Source organism: Alnus glutinosa, chromosome 1 (genome assembly GCF_958979055.1).
Source record: "Alnus glutinosa chromosome 1, dhAlnGlut1.1, whole genome shotgun sequence".
NCBI classification, from domain to species: domain Eukaryota; kingdom Viridiplantae; phylum Streptophyta; class Magnoliopsida; order Fagales; family Betulaceae; genus Alnus; species Alnus glutinosa.
This window is the reverse complement of record NC_084886.1, coordinates 42,801,925-42,817,538: the sequence shown is the minus strand read 5'-3', so window position 1 is coordinate 42,817,538 and position 15,614 is coordinate 42,801,925. Positions and strand designations below refer to the sequence as shown.

The window sequence follows — 15,614 nt, the reverse complement described above, 5'->3', positions numbered from 1 at the left end:
TAATACGTCATCTGTTGTTAACAATTTGTTTTATAAAAATTGTTTAACGCTCCAAAATTAATTAGTGGTGTGTTTGGCAACCAATTATTCCACTCGGGTTTTTTCTAAAACTCGTCCACCCGCCTGAATACCCGAATTTGACCCGAATTTCGTTTGAATTTTAAGCTGACATTTTGAGTAATGGCTGGGCCCCACGCGCAGGACAAGCTGTCTCCCAAAAAGCGCGTGGGTCCCACATATAAATAATAAAATAATACAAATTTAAATTAAAAAAAAATAAAAGAAATTAATTAAAAACACAAGGGGTGGCTGCCGCGCAGCCTCCCCCGACCAGCGGGGGTGTCCGCGCGGTCACCCCCGACCAGCGGGGGTGGCCGCGCGGCCTCCCCTGACCACGGGGGGTGGCGCGCAGCCACCCCTGCATCATTTTTTTTTATTTTAATTTTAATTTTATTTTTAAAAAAAAAAAAATTATTTATTTATTTTTTAATTAAAATAGCGTATAACCCGCGTCATGCGCGGGTTGTTAATAATTAAAAAGGTATAATAAGGAATCAAAATTAATAAACCAAATATTAAGCCAAATATTATATTGTCAATATTATAAATATTGTAGAATACAAACTGCACATAAAAATATAAACAGGAGTTCATTTGTAGACATTAATTTTGGAGCAAATCAATTAATGATAAGTCTTCTTCTTAGTAGTTTTGAATCGCTTGTAAAGAAACTTGAGAGGTATTGAATCATCATCCGACTCTGTGTCTTCTATAGGTAGGGAAGAATGCAAGGAAGAATCTTTACTAAACATTTGTTCGTTCTCTATTGTTTGGCTAACAACGTCATATTCCTCTTCTTGTTTGGAGCTAGAGCCCCTAATCTTTACAATTGGAGTTTCCTGTAATAAGAGATTGAGTTTTATTAGAAGTTGCATATAATTATGTAGGTAAATATCGTGTAAATTTGAAGGATTCAACATATAATGCATTTGTTACCTTATGGATGTTAGCTTCTTTTGCAACTTGCGCTTCAAAGATTCTATAAACAGTATAATTTTCCCAACCTTTTTTCAAATTATATTCATTGAGTTTCAATTGGAAGACATATTCTCTGGAAACAATTGCTTCGATTTCTTTTGGCACGATATTGTCTTTCAAATTCTTTATAAATATAGCATATTGTTAAAAGAGGTTAGAACATGACATATATTTTTTTTATTGAATTGTTGACTTTATTTTGTTATGGTGGTCTAAAAAATTTGAGATTTGTTACCTCATCTTGCAAATCGGCAAGTTCCTTTGCAGTTTTGCCTATAAGTTTTTCAGCGTCTTTGTCGAAGATAATGAATCTTGTTGAATCTGTTGTATCTGATACTTCAATTTGTATCCTATACCTGCTTTCATTTCCAAAATTGTTAGGAAGAGATATTTCTATATATTTTGACATATATGTGTGTGAATTAAATATTATTTGTTGTTTACCTTGGCACGCTGAATTTCGGTTCCGCTTGACAACGTTCACACCAAAAAATTCCTTCTTTAAACTTAACCTTCGTCTTGCATGTTATACAACCAATATAATACCAGCCATACTTGTTGTCTATTCTTTCAACTTTGCATAAACATGTGTAGAATATTTCCTGCATTTTTTTTTTTAATAAAAAATTAAACAATTGATATTGTATTCATGATATTTTATAAATGCATTAAATAGTTATAATCTATTAATACCTTCACTTCAGAGTTCCCTTCCATTTCTTTTATCTCTGCAATTGTCTTCCTATTGTATAAGGCAAGTTCTCTAGTTGGTATTATTGGTGGTTGTTCAATCTTCATTTGATTCACTTCTACTATTGCAACGTTCTTCAACCTATTCATAAATGAATGTTAGATTTTATTAAAAATGTAAATTTTTAAAAAAATAATACAATGGAGTGTTCTTACTTGTCAATAACTGTATCAACTTCTGGAATATCAAGATTGATGTAAATCCTTGTTGCGCTTGTTGATGATAAGTTATACTGACCTACAAAAATTTGAAAGAGGAATTCATTAAAATTATTTGTAGGAACTCAATTTTTTTAATTAAATATACTAAGATAAATAGTTACCTCTATAAGTTTTCACAATTGTCGAAGTTACAATTGCAATGGCTGGTCTTGGAGTATTCTTATGAAAATCCTCATCTATTTGATATGCTTTAGCCCCCCACAAAGTTATCTGTAGAATTTTGTTCCTGCCATTCACATTATTTTATTTTTATGTGATATAAAATTTTGTTTTATGGGTTCAATAGCTTATTGTCTTTAACTTGGAATTCAGATATTTTCTTACTCTTCCAATAGAAGATGGATTGTGCGTATTTTGGTTGGACATCCTTTAGACTTTACTTCCTTTATTGCTCCAACCGATTCCAATCTACCAATAACATCTGCATATCCATGGAAGATATATCAATGAATATAGTTTTTTTATTTTTTATTTTATATATTTTGTGTTAGTTATGGCAAAATTTGTAAACTAAATTTGGTAATAAATGTAAAGAAATGATCGATACCTGTCAAATAAGTGTGGGCATTGCAACGGCTTGTTATTGTCTCATAGTCTGCAAGTTCAAATCCATATTGAGGTATGGACTGATTTATTTCATGGATTTTGGAGACTGAGGTCGTTAAAATAAAAAGAATTTTAAATTGATGATGCACTGGACGATATTGTGCTCTATATTCTTCAAATATAAAATTCTTTATCTCATAAATGCATCCTTCGTTGAGAAGAGGCCTAAAACGTTGTGCGAATTTATTCCTAATACTTGAATGTATTAGCGTTCCCTGTAAAAAGTGAAATGTCAAAATTTAGAACTACATATCCAATTAATAATTTACATGGCCATCTAATCAAGTTGTATGCTAAATGAAGTAACTTTAAAATTAATGTGAACTTACATTTTCATCCGACATGATCAGATCTAGACTGATCAACTCATTGCCTTGTGCAATGTTTACTGCATCCCACATCCTTATAATTCTTACTTTTATGATCCATGTGTCATTGTCGGGTGAAATTTGACAAAGAGATGTGTAGTTCATATTGTTATGATTCAGTAACACCTGAAAAAATAATAGAAATTCATAGGATTTAATTATATTTGTAAGTGTCATAATATATTGTTTAAAAACATTAATGTCTATGCTAAATGTTACCTCTAGGTAAGTTGTTGAAGATTTCTTTATATACTATATTTTTTGTTTTGAATTCATCGTCATCTTGTGTATTTGCAATAAGTATTCTGAGGCCATTTCTACTTGTAACTCTGGAGATAGCTACATACAATTGGCCATGGCTGAAGACAGGTTTAGATAGAAAAAGACCTACACGTTGCAATGATTGTCCTTGACTTTTATTTATTGTCATTGCAAAGCAAACAGATACTGGAAATTGTCTTCTTTTTAGAATAAAAGGCAATTTCGAATCAGAAGGAGATAATACTATTCGTGGAATGAATACTTTATCTCCAACATGAGTTCCTGAGATATTTTTCCTTCTAAGAACCATTTTGACAACTGAGTGACTAAAAGTCTTGTACCATTGCAGAGTCCAGCACTTTGATTTAAATTTCGAAGTAACATTATAGGTATTCCAACTTTGAGTCTGAGTTTGTGGTTAGGAATACCTGGAAACTTCAATGAATTCAAAAATTCTATTGGGTACATAATTTCTTGGTCCTGATTGTTGCTCAAAGCTTTACATATTGAATCTGCACTGAGATATGTTTCTTCATCAACGTTAATAAGATCAATTATGTAGTCATTTATCTCTTGTACGTCATCATTTGTTGGAGCTAAAATCGCTCTGTCTTCTAAATACTTAGCATCAGTGTATTTGGACTGCAACTCAGGGTAGATATCATTCACAATGTCATTAATAGAATGAGTCTTAGGTTGAATTATCAAATCAAGTGGTATATCAATGAACGATCCACTTTCATTGTCATTTAATTCTCCATCACCTATTTTCAAAATCCACCGTGCAAATTCTTTTGCAGCATTATCATCTTGATTTTGTTGGAGTCTCATATTATTTGTCAAAGTAAAAATTGTACAGTTCTTCCATAATAAAGATCTGTTAATTGATGCTTCAACTATTTCTTCTCTTCTTCCTTTTGCTACAACTGGTAGTATTTGTCGGAAATCACCACCAAGGACTATCGTCTTTCCTCCAAAGGATTTTTCTCCACTTTGTGGATCGCTGAAGCGTAAAATATCTTTTAGTGAACGATCTAAAGCTTCAAAGCAATTTCGATGAGCCATAGGAGCTTCATCCCAAATTATAAGACTTGTTCTTGTCACCAGTTCTGCGAGATGTGAACCTTGCTTGATCCCGCAAGTTGAGTTATCAGTTACATTAATCGGTATCTGAAATCTTGAATGAGCAGTTCTTCCGCCAGGTAACAAAAGTGCTGCAATTCCAGACGATGCAACTGCAATGACTATCTTTCCTTCGGACCGCAATCGACATATCAAGGTTCTCCATAAATAAGTCTTTCCAGTTCCACCATGTCCATAAACAAAGAAAAAACCACCTTTGTTTTTTGTAACAGATCTAATTATTGCATCATATATATTCCTTTGTTCACAATTTAGACCACTAAAAAGTTTTATATGCTCTTCTGCCAAAGAAATCCTATTATAGTCAGATTCTTCTTGCAGTAGTCTATTGTTACCTTCTCTGAGTAGTAACGTGTCTGGATATGGCATTGTCTCAAATTCTCTCAGTGACCTTCCATTTTTGTTCAATAATTTTTCAATGTCACATAGTGCATAGTTTTGTAATTGCAATTCTGTTAGATGTAGGTCCTCATATTGTAAAATTCTTCATTCTCGATGCAATATATCTTCAGATAACAAATTCCAATTCAACATCCATAATTTATTAGGATCAGCAACCTCACAAAAAATTAACATTGTGACGAAAAGTTCACGGAGTTGCTTACCTGAAGCCCAATGCGATGCTTGGTTTAAACACTCATGCCATTCGTTGTCATCATCAAGCAATCCAAGAGCGTAGCATGTTGACTTGAAAGTCGGGTACAATACACCATTTACAATTCTTATTTCCTCAAAAGATCGAGGACCTTTGACAATATTTAGTAACATTCGCAAATAAAATCGTTCTCCACTTCCAGGATGAGCGTAAAATATTCTTCCTACACATCTTCTTTTCTTCCTCAATTTCCATTCTTTCTCTTTATTATGCCAAACCCATTTGGAAGGGAAATCAGAATAAGTCAATTCTCTTGCTTCTTCATACAAAGCATTTGCTTTCATCCATTCTGTAAATTTAGTCTTTCTAATATTTGGCTGATTCAAAACATTGTCTAAATGATGAGAATCATCAAACATGACAGGCTGTTCATTTTCTAGATGAAAATTTAGTCTCTCAACTGGAGGTTCTCGATAATTAATTTCAAATTGGAAGATCCTCCAGCATGCCTCTATCGCCGACACATATCTGCAATCTAAATATGTTTTTATTTCGTCAGCATCTGTAACATTTTGTATTCCAGAAGAACCCTCGACATGTAAATTCTCTTCAAGCATCAATGTTGCACGATCAGGTCCTTTATTTATATATTTGAATAAATACTTGATAGACCTTGAACGATTGCACCACTCTACATTTATGTGTGATTGATACTTCACCAATAAGTCAATATTGTGAGGAACAATAAATCGGTTGTCTACTTTGACACCATTCTTTTCAATAAATCTTCCGTTGTTCCTTCTTTTATATACTGGAAAGCCATCTTCATCAATTGTAGTTTCAGAGCAAAATCTCTTTGGAAAATGCTTGATGCATTTGTTGCCGATCATACAACTTGATTTAGGATTTATAGAACCGCAAGGACCATGAACCATAAATTGTTTAACAACGTCATAAGCTTGAGGATCTTTGTGCAAATCTGGAATTTCTGCTGAGATTATCCTATTGATTTCTGTTGGTGTTGGATGTTTATTATCAGGATGTAAGAAGAGCAATATATGAGCATGAGGCAATCCTCTCTTTTGGTATTTAATTGTGTAGACAACTATAGACAAAAAAAAAAAACTTAATTATATTGTGTATAAAAATTAATATGTTAAAGATAAATATAAAAAGTAAGCAGTTTAGAATACCAGCAACTGTTCTTCCAAAGTGTTGTTCGTGTTTGAGATCATGTAATAGTTGATCAAGTTTGATCTTAAAAACTCTTCCTAGTATATCTGGCCGATCTTCAGGTCTCTGATCAGGATTCATTGAGAGGAAGATTTCAATTTCTGGCCATTTCGCATTACATGTGAAAGTAATAAATAAATCAGGATAACCTGCCCATCGACAAATCGCCATTGCGTCCTGATAATTCTCAATCATATATCTTGGACTTCCAGTGAAACTCGAAGGCAGAACAATTCTTTTTCCAACTGATGCAGGGGTTGTATCTCCCCTCATAACTGCATCCCTCAATCCAGAATACAATTCAATTCTTAATGCACTTTGGTTACCTCTTACCCACATAAGTCGAATCGCTTCAATACATGTGTATGCATCAACAACAAACTGTTGAAATAAGCGGCCGCCATATATTAATGTATGGCCTTCATTGTGTCTTGTTTGCAATCGATATGCGTAATATTCCCTCATTGTAACACAATTGTTTGTATTAGATCTAGTTCCATCAACACTTCTACGTAAAATACCAAGTCTATAACCATCCTCACCATATGGAAATAAAAGAGGATATTGCAGTGCCATGTATGATGGATGCAATTCATTTATCCTTTGTAATCCACCTTCTTTATAATCCACAATGATATCACGGTGTGTATTATCAAGACCAATATCACCAACAACAATTGCAGCTATTTCAGAACATGTAGGTAGATTTTGTACTCTTCCGTCAGTTGATCGTGAGCCAATAAGACGTAATCTTAAGTGATGAGTATTACCATCACTAAAACGGTCTTTAGCCATACGAAAGTTCTTGACCAATACATTTGATTCATCTAGCATTCGGACCAAAGCATCAACAATAGATGAATCATGGCTATTGTTCGATTGGTTCAAGGCATTTATTCTATTTGAAACTTCATTTTCAGTATCATAGAAATATAATTGTGCAAAATTAGGACTTAGACCATCGGCTGGGAGTAGTGTTCCAATTCTATGATGGTTTTGACCATTAAGTTTGAAAATATAAGGACCTCTTCCATCATTGATTCTATGATCCACTTTTCCACCCATAGATGTCATAGCAAACATGGCGTTATAACTTCTAATTTGTGCCTTAAAATTTGTTAAGCGCTGGTCGCCAGTTGGATTTAGCAATTCTTGAAGAGTAGCAGGTGGTTTCTTAAGCAAAGGCAACTGCACTTCACCATCCATACAACAAAGGCTAAATTTAGGATTAGCAGGTCTTCTAGATTTTATTGTTCTCTCTTCATACCATACTATTGCACCACAATAGTTGCATACGTACGAAGGTGAGCCAATATTCAAAGTTTCAGTAAATTTTCCTGTATCAAATAGGGAAAAGAAGAAAGTAATTTTTAAATTAGTCTAGTTTAGTTTTATGGATAATTTTTTAATATTCTTTTAATAAATAATTATAGTTAAGTAATTTACTTGGAATATCTTCATTTTCTGAGATATTGATGGTTCCATCCTCTCTTGTAATTTATTCAGTTGAATTTATTGTTTGAATGCAATCGTAATTACTCAGACGTCCCCGTTTTCGTTTTTCATGCAAAAGCATCTGTCTTCTACATCGTGCGAGTTTTGTGTTTTCCATTTTTTCCCTATTGTGAAATTTTCTACAGGGAAAAATGAAGTCACTTTTTTTTTAACAGAGTATCATTTACTACATAAAATTCAAGTAGAACATATAATAATATTTACTAAAGAGAATAATTTTAAAATGCAACGGTGAATAGTAAAATCTAAGTATTTAACAATTCAATTTATGAATTACAACATAGATGTAGCTAGAAGAATATATTGGGAACATACCTCCGTGTGTATTGCAATTTATTTATAATGTCAAAATAATATTACAAAAAAAATCGAGGGAACTTACCTTAATTTGAAAAGGATAATAGGATGAGCTTAACGTATCTTTCAATACTTTGAGAGAGAATTGGAGAGATCACCTATATTGAATAATTTTAAACATTAATTTAGAAGGCATTATAGATAATATGATGATTTGACCAAAAATTAAGTACAGGAGAAGGAAGGAATAGTGTTTAATCAAAAATTTAAAAATGTGACGAAATTTATACCAATAGCATGTTCAAGTAGAATAGAAAGAAATAGAGTATTTAGACTCTTCCTTTGTGAAGTCAAACAAAATTAAATTTAAAATTATAAAAGCAAAGACAAAGAAATGAATCAATTGAGAAAGTAAAAATAGCATTTAAGAAAGGAAAAAGAAAGAAAGAAAAAAATTTGAAATGGGCATATGCTTTAATGAAACTTCTCAAATAGTAGACATATATTCTAGAGATAAGAGCCGTGACAAACAATCATTCTGTAAACCACATGTCTATACTCACAACATCTAGAGTTATTTTTTGTTAAAAATAAAAAATAAAAAAAAATTCAGATTCTAGAGATAAGGGCCGAGACAAACAATCATTTTATAAACCACGTGTCTATACAAATGTAGTATAAATTTTTTGGGTTGATTTGTTGTTTAGGCACATGTTGATTAACATAATAGTATGTCTGTGTCTCATCTTACCAAAAGGAAAGACAACTCACAACTTCTAGAGTTTTTTTTTGCCAAATATATATAATCAAATCAAATCTGAAGATGCCAATAGATGCTAAATACAAAAGAAAGTGTAGAAACGGTTAATACAAAAGAAATCGTAGAAACAGTTATGACTTCATCGTTTCACTAAGGTCAAAAACGCAAAAAATGGCATGTCGAGAAAAAAAAAAACAATATAAAAAAAAAAAAAAAAATTTAAAAAAAAATTGTTCAGTTCAAAGGTTAAAAGACAGAGTAGGTGGCCGGCCATAGCACAGAGTGTAGACAGAAATGAAAAATGAAATAAAACAAAATTAAAATTCGGCAGCAACTCTGTAAATAAATATCATTTTGAATGGGGGCCAAGCGAGAAAGCTCAAAACAGTAACGGTTGGAGATGTCTGACCCTTTGTTTGTGTGAGGTTTCAAGCAAGACAAAGTTAAGGCATAGTTTGGATGTTTCAGTTTCAGTTTGTCATATCAAGTAGTCCTCACTCCTTGGGATCGTCAAAACACCCACCAATCCTAACCGTCCAAACCATCTGATGCTTGATTTCCACTTCTCTTAACTTATCAAAGTCGTGTGTTTTTTCAAGTATTCCTTCAAGTTATGCCCTTTAGCTTTTGTGTTTTGCTGACCGCTGGGCCTAGAATTCCCTTCTTGTCCCATATAAAGTATAATAAAGAATTTGTTTTTTCCTCATTTGCAAGAACGCCATCTCTTTCCCAAACAAATCCTCGGCCTCGCCTGGAAAACTGGGTACGTATACGCGTCTCTCCCCTTGGAGTTCCACTGAAAATGCTCTGCCTCGTCCTTCTCAAGCCACCGCTCAAGTTTGAACTCTGCCCAATCAGACCCCCACAAAGTCTCCGATCTCCCCATCGCGTACAGCATGTAAGTCACTCTCATTCCCTTCTTCACGGATCCGGATCCGCTCCAGTTCATTAGAACTGGAGAGGAGCAAGTTCACGGCTGTTCTTTGTTTTTAAGAAATCTAAGGCTAAAAAAAAGAAACGTGTCTTCTTATTTTATTTTTTTTTTCTTCTTTGAAAACCAAAAATCTATTCCCTGAAATCTCTCTCTTCCTTCCGGCCGTTCCTCTCTCCCACCGGCGCCGTCTCTCTCTACAGCCGTAAGTCTCTCTCTCTCTCTCTCTCTCTCTCTCTCTCTCTCTCTCTCTCTCTCTCTCTCTCTCTCTCTCTCTCTCTCTCTCTCTCTCTCTCTCTCTCGTTCTTCTTCTATCTCTCCGGCCGGATCGAAAGAAATCTCTTCCCTCCGGCCGTTACGCGCTTACAGATTGCCCCTCCATCACTGAGGGAAAAAATTCTTTGGCCATAATTTTCAAACAATTTCTCAAGCATAAAAATGAACTATGGAGAGACAAATATAGAGACAGATTCATAATCGTAGAGAAATACAATATATAGAAGCAAAATAGCACAACCCTAGAACTTAATTTAATTAAAAAAAATTCTAGAAAACATTAAACTTACTCGGTATAGAGGGAATGGAGTTTCAGAGGGTGGTTGTAAATTTTGGTAGAAGAAGAAGGAGAGAACGATTAACTAACAGGGAATGGAGTTTCAGAGGGTGGTTGTAATTTTAGTAGAAGAAGAAGGAGAGAACGTTTAACTATTAGATTTGTTGTTTGCAGTTATGATACAGTTTTTTAGATTTTTCCTTTAAATGTTTTAATTGGAGAAAATAACTGAACATACTCTTAAACGTGTATTTTGATTATCAATCTTAAACTCACCGTTTAAGTTAAAATGGACATTTGGAAGTATTTTAGAACGCCACTTGTCTTAATATTATGCATTCCTCTTAGTGATTCCTCTATTATATATATATATATATGATAATCAATATATAATAAATTATTATTATTTAAATTATTATTTTACACAACTTTTCAAAATACCAATAATTATACACAACTTTTTAAACTTCCAATCATTTTTTACCATTAAAATATAATATTTTTCAATCTCAAAATTCAACATCCAAACACAATTTTTTACCTCGATATTTGTAAATAGAATTAGAATTCAATTCTAATTCTCAAAATTCAATACCCAAACGCACCATTACCTTGTTCCTAATGTTTTAACATTAATTAACTGTAATTATTAGCTTAAACACTAGTTTTCAGAGTAATCATATAGCACAAAATAATGATCCGAACCGAAACGAAATAACTTCGACAATATTATTCACTATCATCAACACATAGAACTTCCAACAAAATATTATTTACATTGTTCAATAATATTTATCTACACAATGCAAACACGACTATACAAGTGATTCGCTCAACATCTTCAGCCCAGTGAAATATTCTAACCTAAATGTTCGTCAAACCTGATAATTTACAAAACATCGAGGTATTTCACAGGTGAAAAAATAATTGCGTAAGTGCATGACTTAATAAATAAATCATAACGGAACTTGTTGTACAATGAGCCTTATTTACACATATACTCCTTTGACTTTGGTAATTGAGAGTGTCATGTATTTTATAAAATTGATAAGTATTGTCTCACTTAGTATGCTATCATAAAATGATTTTGTTTTGAAATTGGGACTTGCATAATTTCATGGATAATTCATATATTATTTTAATGCATAAATCATGTTGATAAGATATTATACATAATTCATAACTTTCTTCTATATGGTTTATTCAAGACCTTAACCCTAACTTGATAGGGTTAATATTATCCCGAGAGACATGTAGTATAACATCAGTGCCCTAATAAAGCACGCATACTCGACCAGATTAAGCCCCTTGATGATCCATACCACGAACGATGTTATTTATGTGACCACCACTCAAACATGGTTCCGCCGCTCACCTACAAAACCATTGGATCTAACGACAAACAACAATAAACATAAATCTCTAAACCACAGGGTCAAGCCTCTATAACTGTGTTCCTGCCTTCGGTACATAACGATCCACACTATATGTTCAATTATAATCATATATTTAATGAAAAATATCATTCTCGATGCACTTACAAAACATTTGTTGGACACATTTGGCTCATAACATAAGTATTTAATAAGAAACATGCATTTAAAGAATACTCATTTTAAATAAACACTTATGATAAAAATCATTCAATCATTCTATAAGCATTTACTTACTTCGAATGTTCGTCCTCGATGTCGAACATCTTAATCTCACGTCACTACGAATCAAAATCTAATATTAGGCATAAACCACACTATAAACCTTCATCATGCATGAAAATCCTAATATTGCATGACAAACCCTAATTACACATTCCATGCCTTCATCGATCGTTTCATCCTCAGGGATCAATCAATCGACGCTTAGTTACTCAAAATAACTACTAAAAATCATTTGTAAAACCCTAATGCTTAAGTAAGACTCATAATGATCTCAGAAGCCCTAATATACACCATCTACCATGTACACTATTTTTAATCAAGTATAACCCTATACACTGCTTCAAAAACTTTAAAGATGATAGCTTTTGTTTTCATAATCAAAACCCATTGTTAACCAATCATGTAAGAGTGTTTTGAAACACTGAAATGTGGATATATAATTACTATTTTAACTTCAAAATTAAATCTACTGTTTGTTGGGGATAAATCCCACTCAACCCGATCCAAAGAGAAGATTCAAAAGTCAAATAGGTCCAAACAGATAAGAATAATGATCATATCAGAGGTCTAAGAAGATATCAGATCAGAAGTCTAAGAAGATGTCAAATCAGAAGTCTAAGAAGATATCAGATTGGAAGTCTAAGAAGATATCCAATTAGAAGATTGAAGTCCAATTAGAACTCGGACAGCAGTTCTAGATCAACAAGGAGTAGGAGTCCTAATCCAGGTTTGACTCCACCTCTATGCCTATAAATAGGCCCATACCCCAGGTATAAACGAAGACTCAATTTTTATGCACAAAGCATTATTTCTCTCACAAAAGCTAACTTAGGCATCGGAGCGGGACCCCCGGAAGGGTCCCTAGGTTTTGTTGTTTTGCAGAGTTATTGAGAAGCGTGAAGAACATCAAAGGAACGTGCAGATTCACACCATACCGGAAACTGTACCAACAGTTTGGCGCCGTCTGTGGGAAACGATTATTCGTTCCTCATAAAAGAAAAATAAGATCCAGCATGGTGATGAACACACGTTCCGGAAGCCAGACCAATCGACAGCCCGTGGCCCCACAGGAACCGGCTATTCAGAATAATTTGCAGCCTCCACCGAACCCTCCCCCGGGGGGTGGAGATCAAGATCGCATAGCAGCGTTGGAAGCCCAGATTGAAGACTTAAATGCAGAATTGTTACTCATGAGGACGAGACAGCCCAATCCCGAGATGAACAGGGATGAGCGTGAGGAAGAAGATCACAATAGCAACATTAATCCTCGGAGGGAGAATGACCGCCAAGGAGATCTGAGCAGAATTATTGCCGAGGCAACAGCAGTATCTGCCCGTGATCCCATAAAAAAGACTCTCGGGAATTTCAGGCTTGCTTTTATTTTTTAGTATTTATATTTGCAAAGAACTAGACTTTTATTTTCAATTCAGACTAGACAGAAATTTCCCCAGATTTTGGGAATAAGTATTTTCAGAATAAATGAATAAAGCTGACTTAAGCATCGGAGTGTTCCCGGTCTAGGGACCGGGAACCCGTTGATGTCGTTTCTTTTGCAGGCAAAAACTCTCGGATCAGTCCTAGCCGAGAGTCTCGGATCAGTCCTAGCCGAGATCAAGAAGAAAGGGGGGTCGTCTCGGATCAGTCCTAGCTGAGACCAAAACTTCTCGGATCAGTCCTAGCCGAGAAGGAGCCTCTCGGATCAGTCCTAGCCGAGAGCAAGAACAACTTCTCGGATCAGTCCTAGCCGAGAAGGAGCCTCTCGGATCAGTCCTAGCCGAGAGCAAGAAAAACTTCTCGGATCAGTCCTAGCCGAGAAGGAGCCTCTCGGATCAGTCCTAGCCGAGAGCAAAAACAACTTCTCGGATCAGTCCTAGCCGAGAAGGAGCCTCTCGGATCAGTCCTAGCCGAGAGCAAAAACAACTTCTCGGATCAGTCCTAGCCGAGAAGGAGCCTCTCGGATCAGTCCTAGCCGAGAGCAAGAACAACTTCTCGGATCAGTCCTTGCCGAGAAGGAGCCTCTCGGATCAGTCCTAGCCGAGAGCAAGAAAAACTTCTCGGATCAGTCCTAGCCGAGAAGGAGCCTCTCGGATCAGTCCTAGCCGAGAGCAAAAACAACTTCTCGGATCAGTCCTAGCCGAGAAGGAGCCTCTCGGATCAGTCCTAGCCGAGAGGAAAAACAACTTCTCGGATCAGTCCTAGCCGAGAAGGAGCCTCTCGGATCAGTCCTAGCCGAGAGCAAGAACAACTTCTCGGATCAGTCCTTGCCGAGAAGGAGCCTCTCGGATCAGTCCTAGCCGAGAGCAAGAAAAACTTCTCGGATCAGTCCTTGCCGAGAAGGAGCCTCTCGGATCAGTCCTAGCCGAGAGCAAGAACAACTTCTCGGATCAGTCCTTGCCGAGAAGGAGCCTCTCGGATCGGTCCTAGCCGAGAGCAAGAACAACTTCTCGGATCAGTCCTTGCCGAGAAGGAGCCTCTCGGATCAGTCCTAGCCGAGAGCAAGAAAAACTTCTCGGATCAGTCCTTGCCGAGAAGGAGCCTCTCGGATCAGTCCTAGCCGAGAGCAAGAACAACTTCTCGGATCAGTCCTTGCCGAGAAGGAGCTTCTCGGATCAGTCCTAGCCGAGAGCAAGAACAACTTCTCGGACCAGTCCTAGCCGAGAAGGAGCCTCTCGGATCAGTCCTAGCCGAGAGTCTCGGATCAGTCCTAGCCGAGACCAAGAAGAAAACTCTCGGATCAGTCCTAGCCGAGAGTCTCGGATCAGTCCTAGCCGAAAGCAAGAAGAAACTTCTCGGGGGGTCGGATTTAACCCTCGGGTTTTGCAGATTTTTCAAGAGACAGGGAGAAAACCCTAAGGAAAAACAAGAAGGTAATGGGGGGTAAAATTTAACCCTCAGGTTTTGCAGGTTAGCAGGTTTTCAGAAGGAGACAAAGATCGGGTTTCCTTAGACATGGAATTCCCATTATTCAAGCAAGCTTTGGATAAGGGAATTGGGGGGTAACTGTTGGGGATAAATCCCACTCAACCCGATCCAAAGAGGAGATTCAAAAGTCTAATAAAGTCCAAACAGATATCAGATCAGAAGTCTAAGAAGATATCAGATCAGAAGTCTAAGAAGATATCAGATTGGAAGTCTAAGAAGATATCCAATTAGAAGTCTAGTAAAGGATTGAAGTCCAATTAGAACTCGGACAGCAGTTCTAGATCAACAAGGAGCAGGAGTCCTAATCCAGGTTTGACTCCACCTCTATGCCTATAAATAGGCCCATACCCCAGGTATAAACTAAGTCTCAATTTTTATGCACAGAGCATTATTTTCCTCACAGAAGCTAACTTAGGCATCGGAGCGGGACCCCCGGAAGGGTCCCTAGGTTTTGTTGTTTTGCAGAGTTATTGAGAAGCGTGAAGAACATCAAAGGAACGTGCAGATTCACACCATACCGGAAACTGTACCAACACTGTTGATGCTTGTATCTTTTGTGGAAGAATTGAACTTTATTAAAACAAAATACCAATTTAACCCATAACATTAGAAGAGTATTTAAGCATGTTTAGGTACGACGATATATAGTAAAAATATGAAGAAGAAAAAAACGAAGGATTATAATTTTGGTTAAGCTTATTATCACAAGGTAAAAGCTCTCAACGCTTTGAAGAGCAAAGCTCCAGCAAAGCCCTCCCTCTC

The 15,614-nt window shown here is 35.7% G+C and overlaps 2 protein-coding genes across 2 annotated transcripts; both read right to left on the bottom strand.

Annotated features, from left to right (window-relative positions):
• Nucleotides 1-560: 560 nt before the first annotated feature.
• Nucleotides 561-1,404, bottom strand: LOC133860433 (uncharacterized). The gene is made up of 4 exons (XM_062296046.1): nt 1,395-1,404; nt 1,274-1,311; nt 997-1,161; nt 561-899 (listed from the first exon to the last, which is right to left on the bottom strand). Exons 1-4 carry the CDS (start codon nt 1,402-1,404, stop codon nt 684-686), a joined length of 429 nt encoding a protein of 142 aa, XP_062152030.1. The 3' UTR covers nt 561-683.
• Nucleotides 1,405-1,825: 421 nt separating this feature from the next.
• Nucleotides 1,826-8,182, bottom strand: LOC133860425 (uncharacterized). Its single transcript, XM_062296039.1, has 7 exons — nt 8,114-8,182; nt 2,946-3,110; nt 2,558-2,831; nt 2,335-2,431; nt 2,112-2,236; nt 1,956-2,026; nt 1,826-1,870 (listed from the first exon to the last, which is right to left on the bottom strand). The coding sequence occupies exons 2-7, from the start codon at nt 3,087-3,089 to the stop codon at nt 1,826-1,828; spliced, it is 756 nt and encodes a 251-aa protein (XP_062152023.1). The 5' UTR covers nt 3,090-3,110; nt 8,114-8,182.
• Nucleotides 8,183-15,614: the final 7,432 nt, after the last annotated feature.

Excerpts from the sequence above, each read along its gene's own strand:
- LOC133860433 (XM_062296046.1), bottom strand. Across the intron at positions 1,162-1,273 it reads TTGCCGATTTGCAAGATGAG|AATTTGAAAGACAATATCGT; the intron begins GTAACAAATCTC and ends ATATTTATAAAG. Across the intron at positions 900-996 it reads AAGAAGCTAACATCCATAAG|GAAACTCCAATTGTAAAGAT; the intron begins GTAACAAATGCA and ends CTCTTATTACAG.
- LOC133860425 (XM_062296039.1), bottom strand. The coding sequence starts at position 3,089 with ATGAACTACACATCTCTTTGTCAAATTTCACCCGACAATGACACATGG. Across the intron at positions 2,832-2,945 it reads TGATCATGTCGGATGAAAAT|GGAACGCTAATACATTCAAG; the intron begins GTAAGTTCACAT and ends CACTTTTTACAG. Across the intron at positions 1,871-1,955 it reads ATATTCCAGAAGTTGATACA|GTTGAAGAACGTTGCAATAG; the intron begins GTTATTGACAAG and ends ATTTATGAATAG.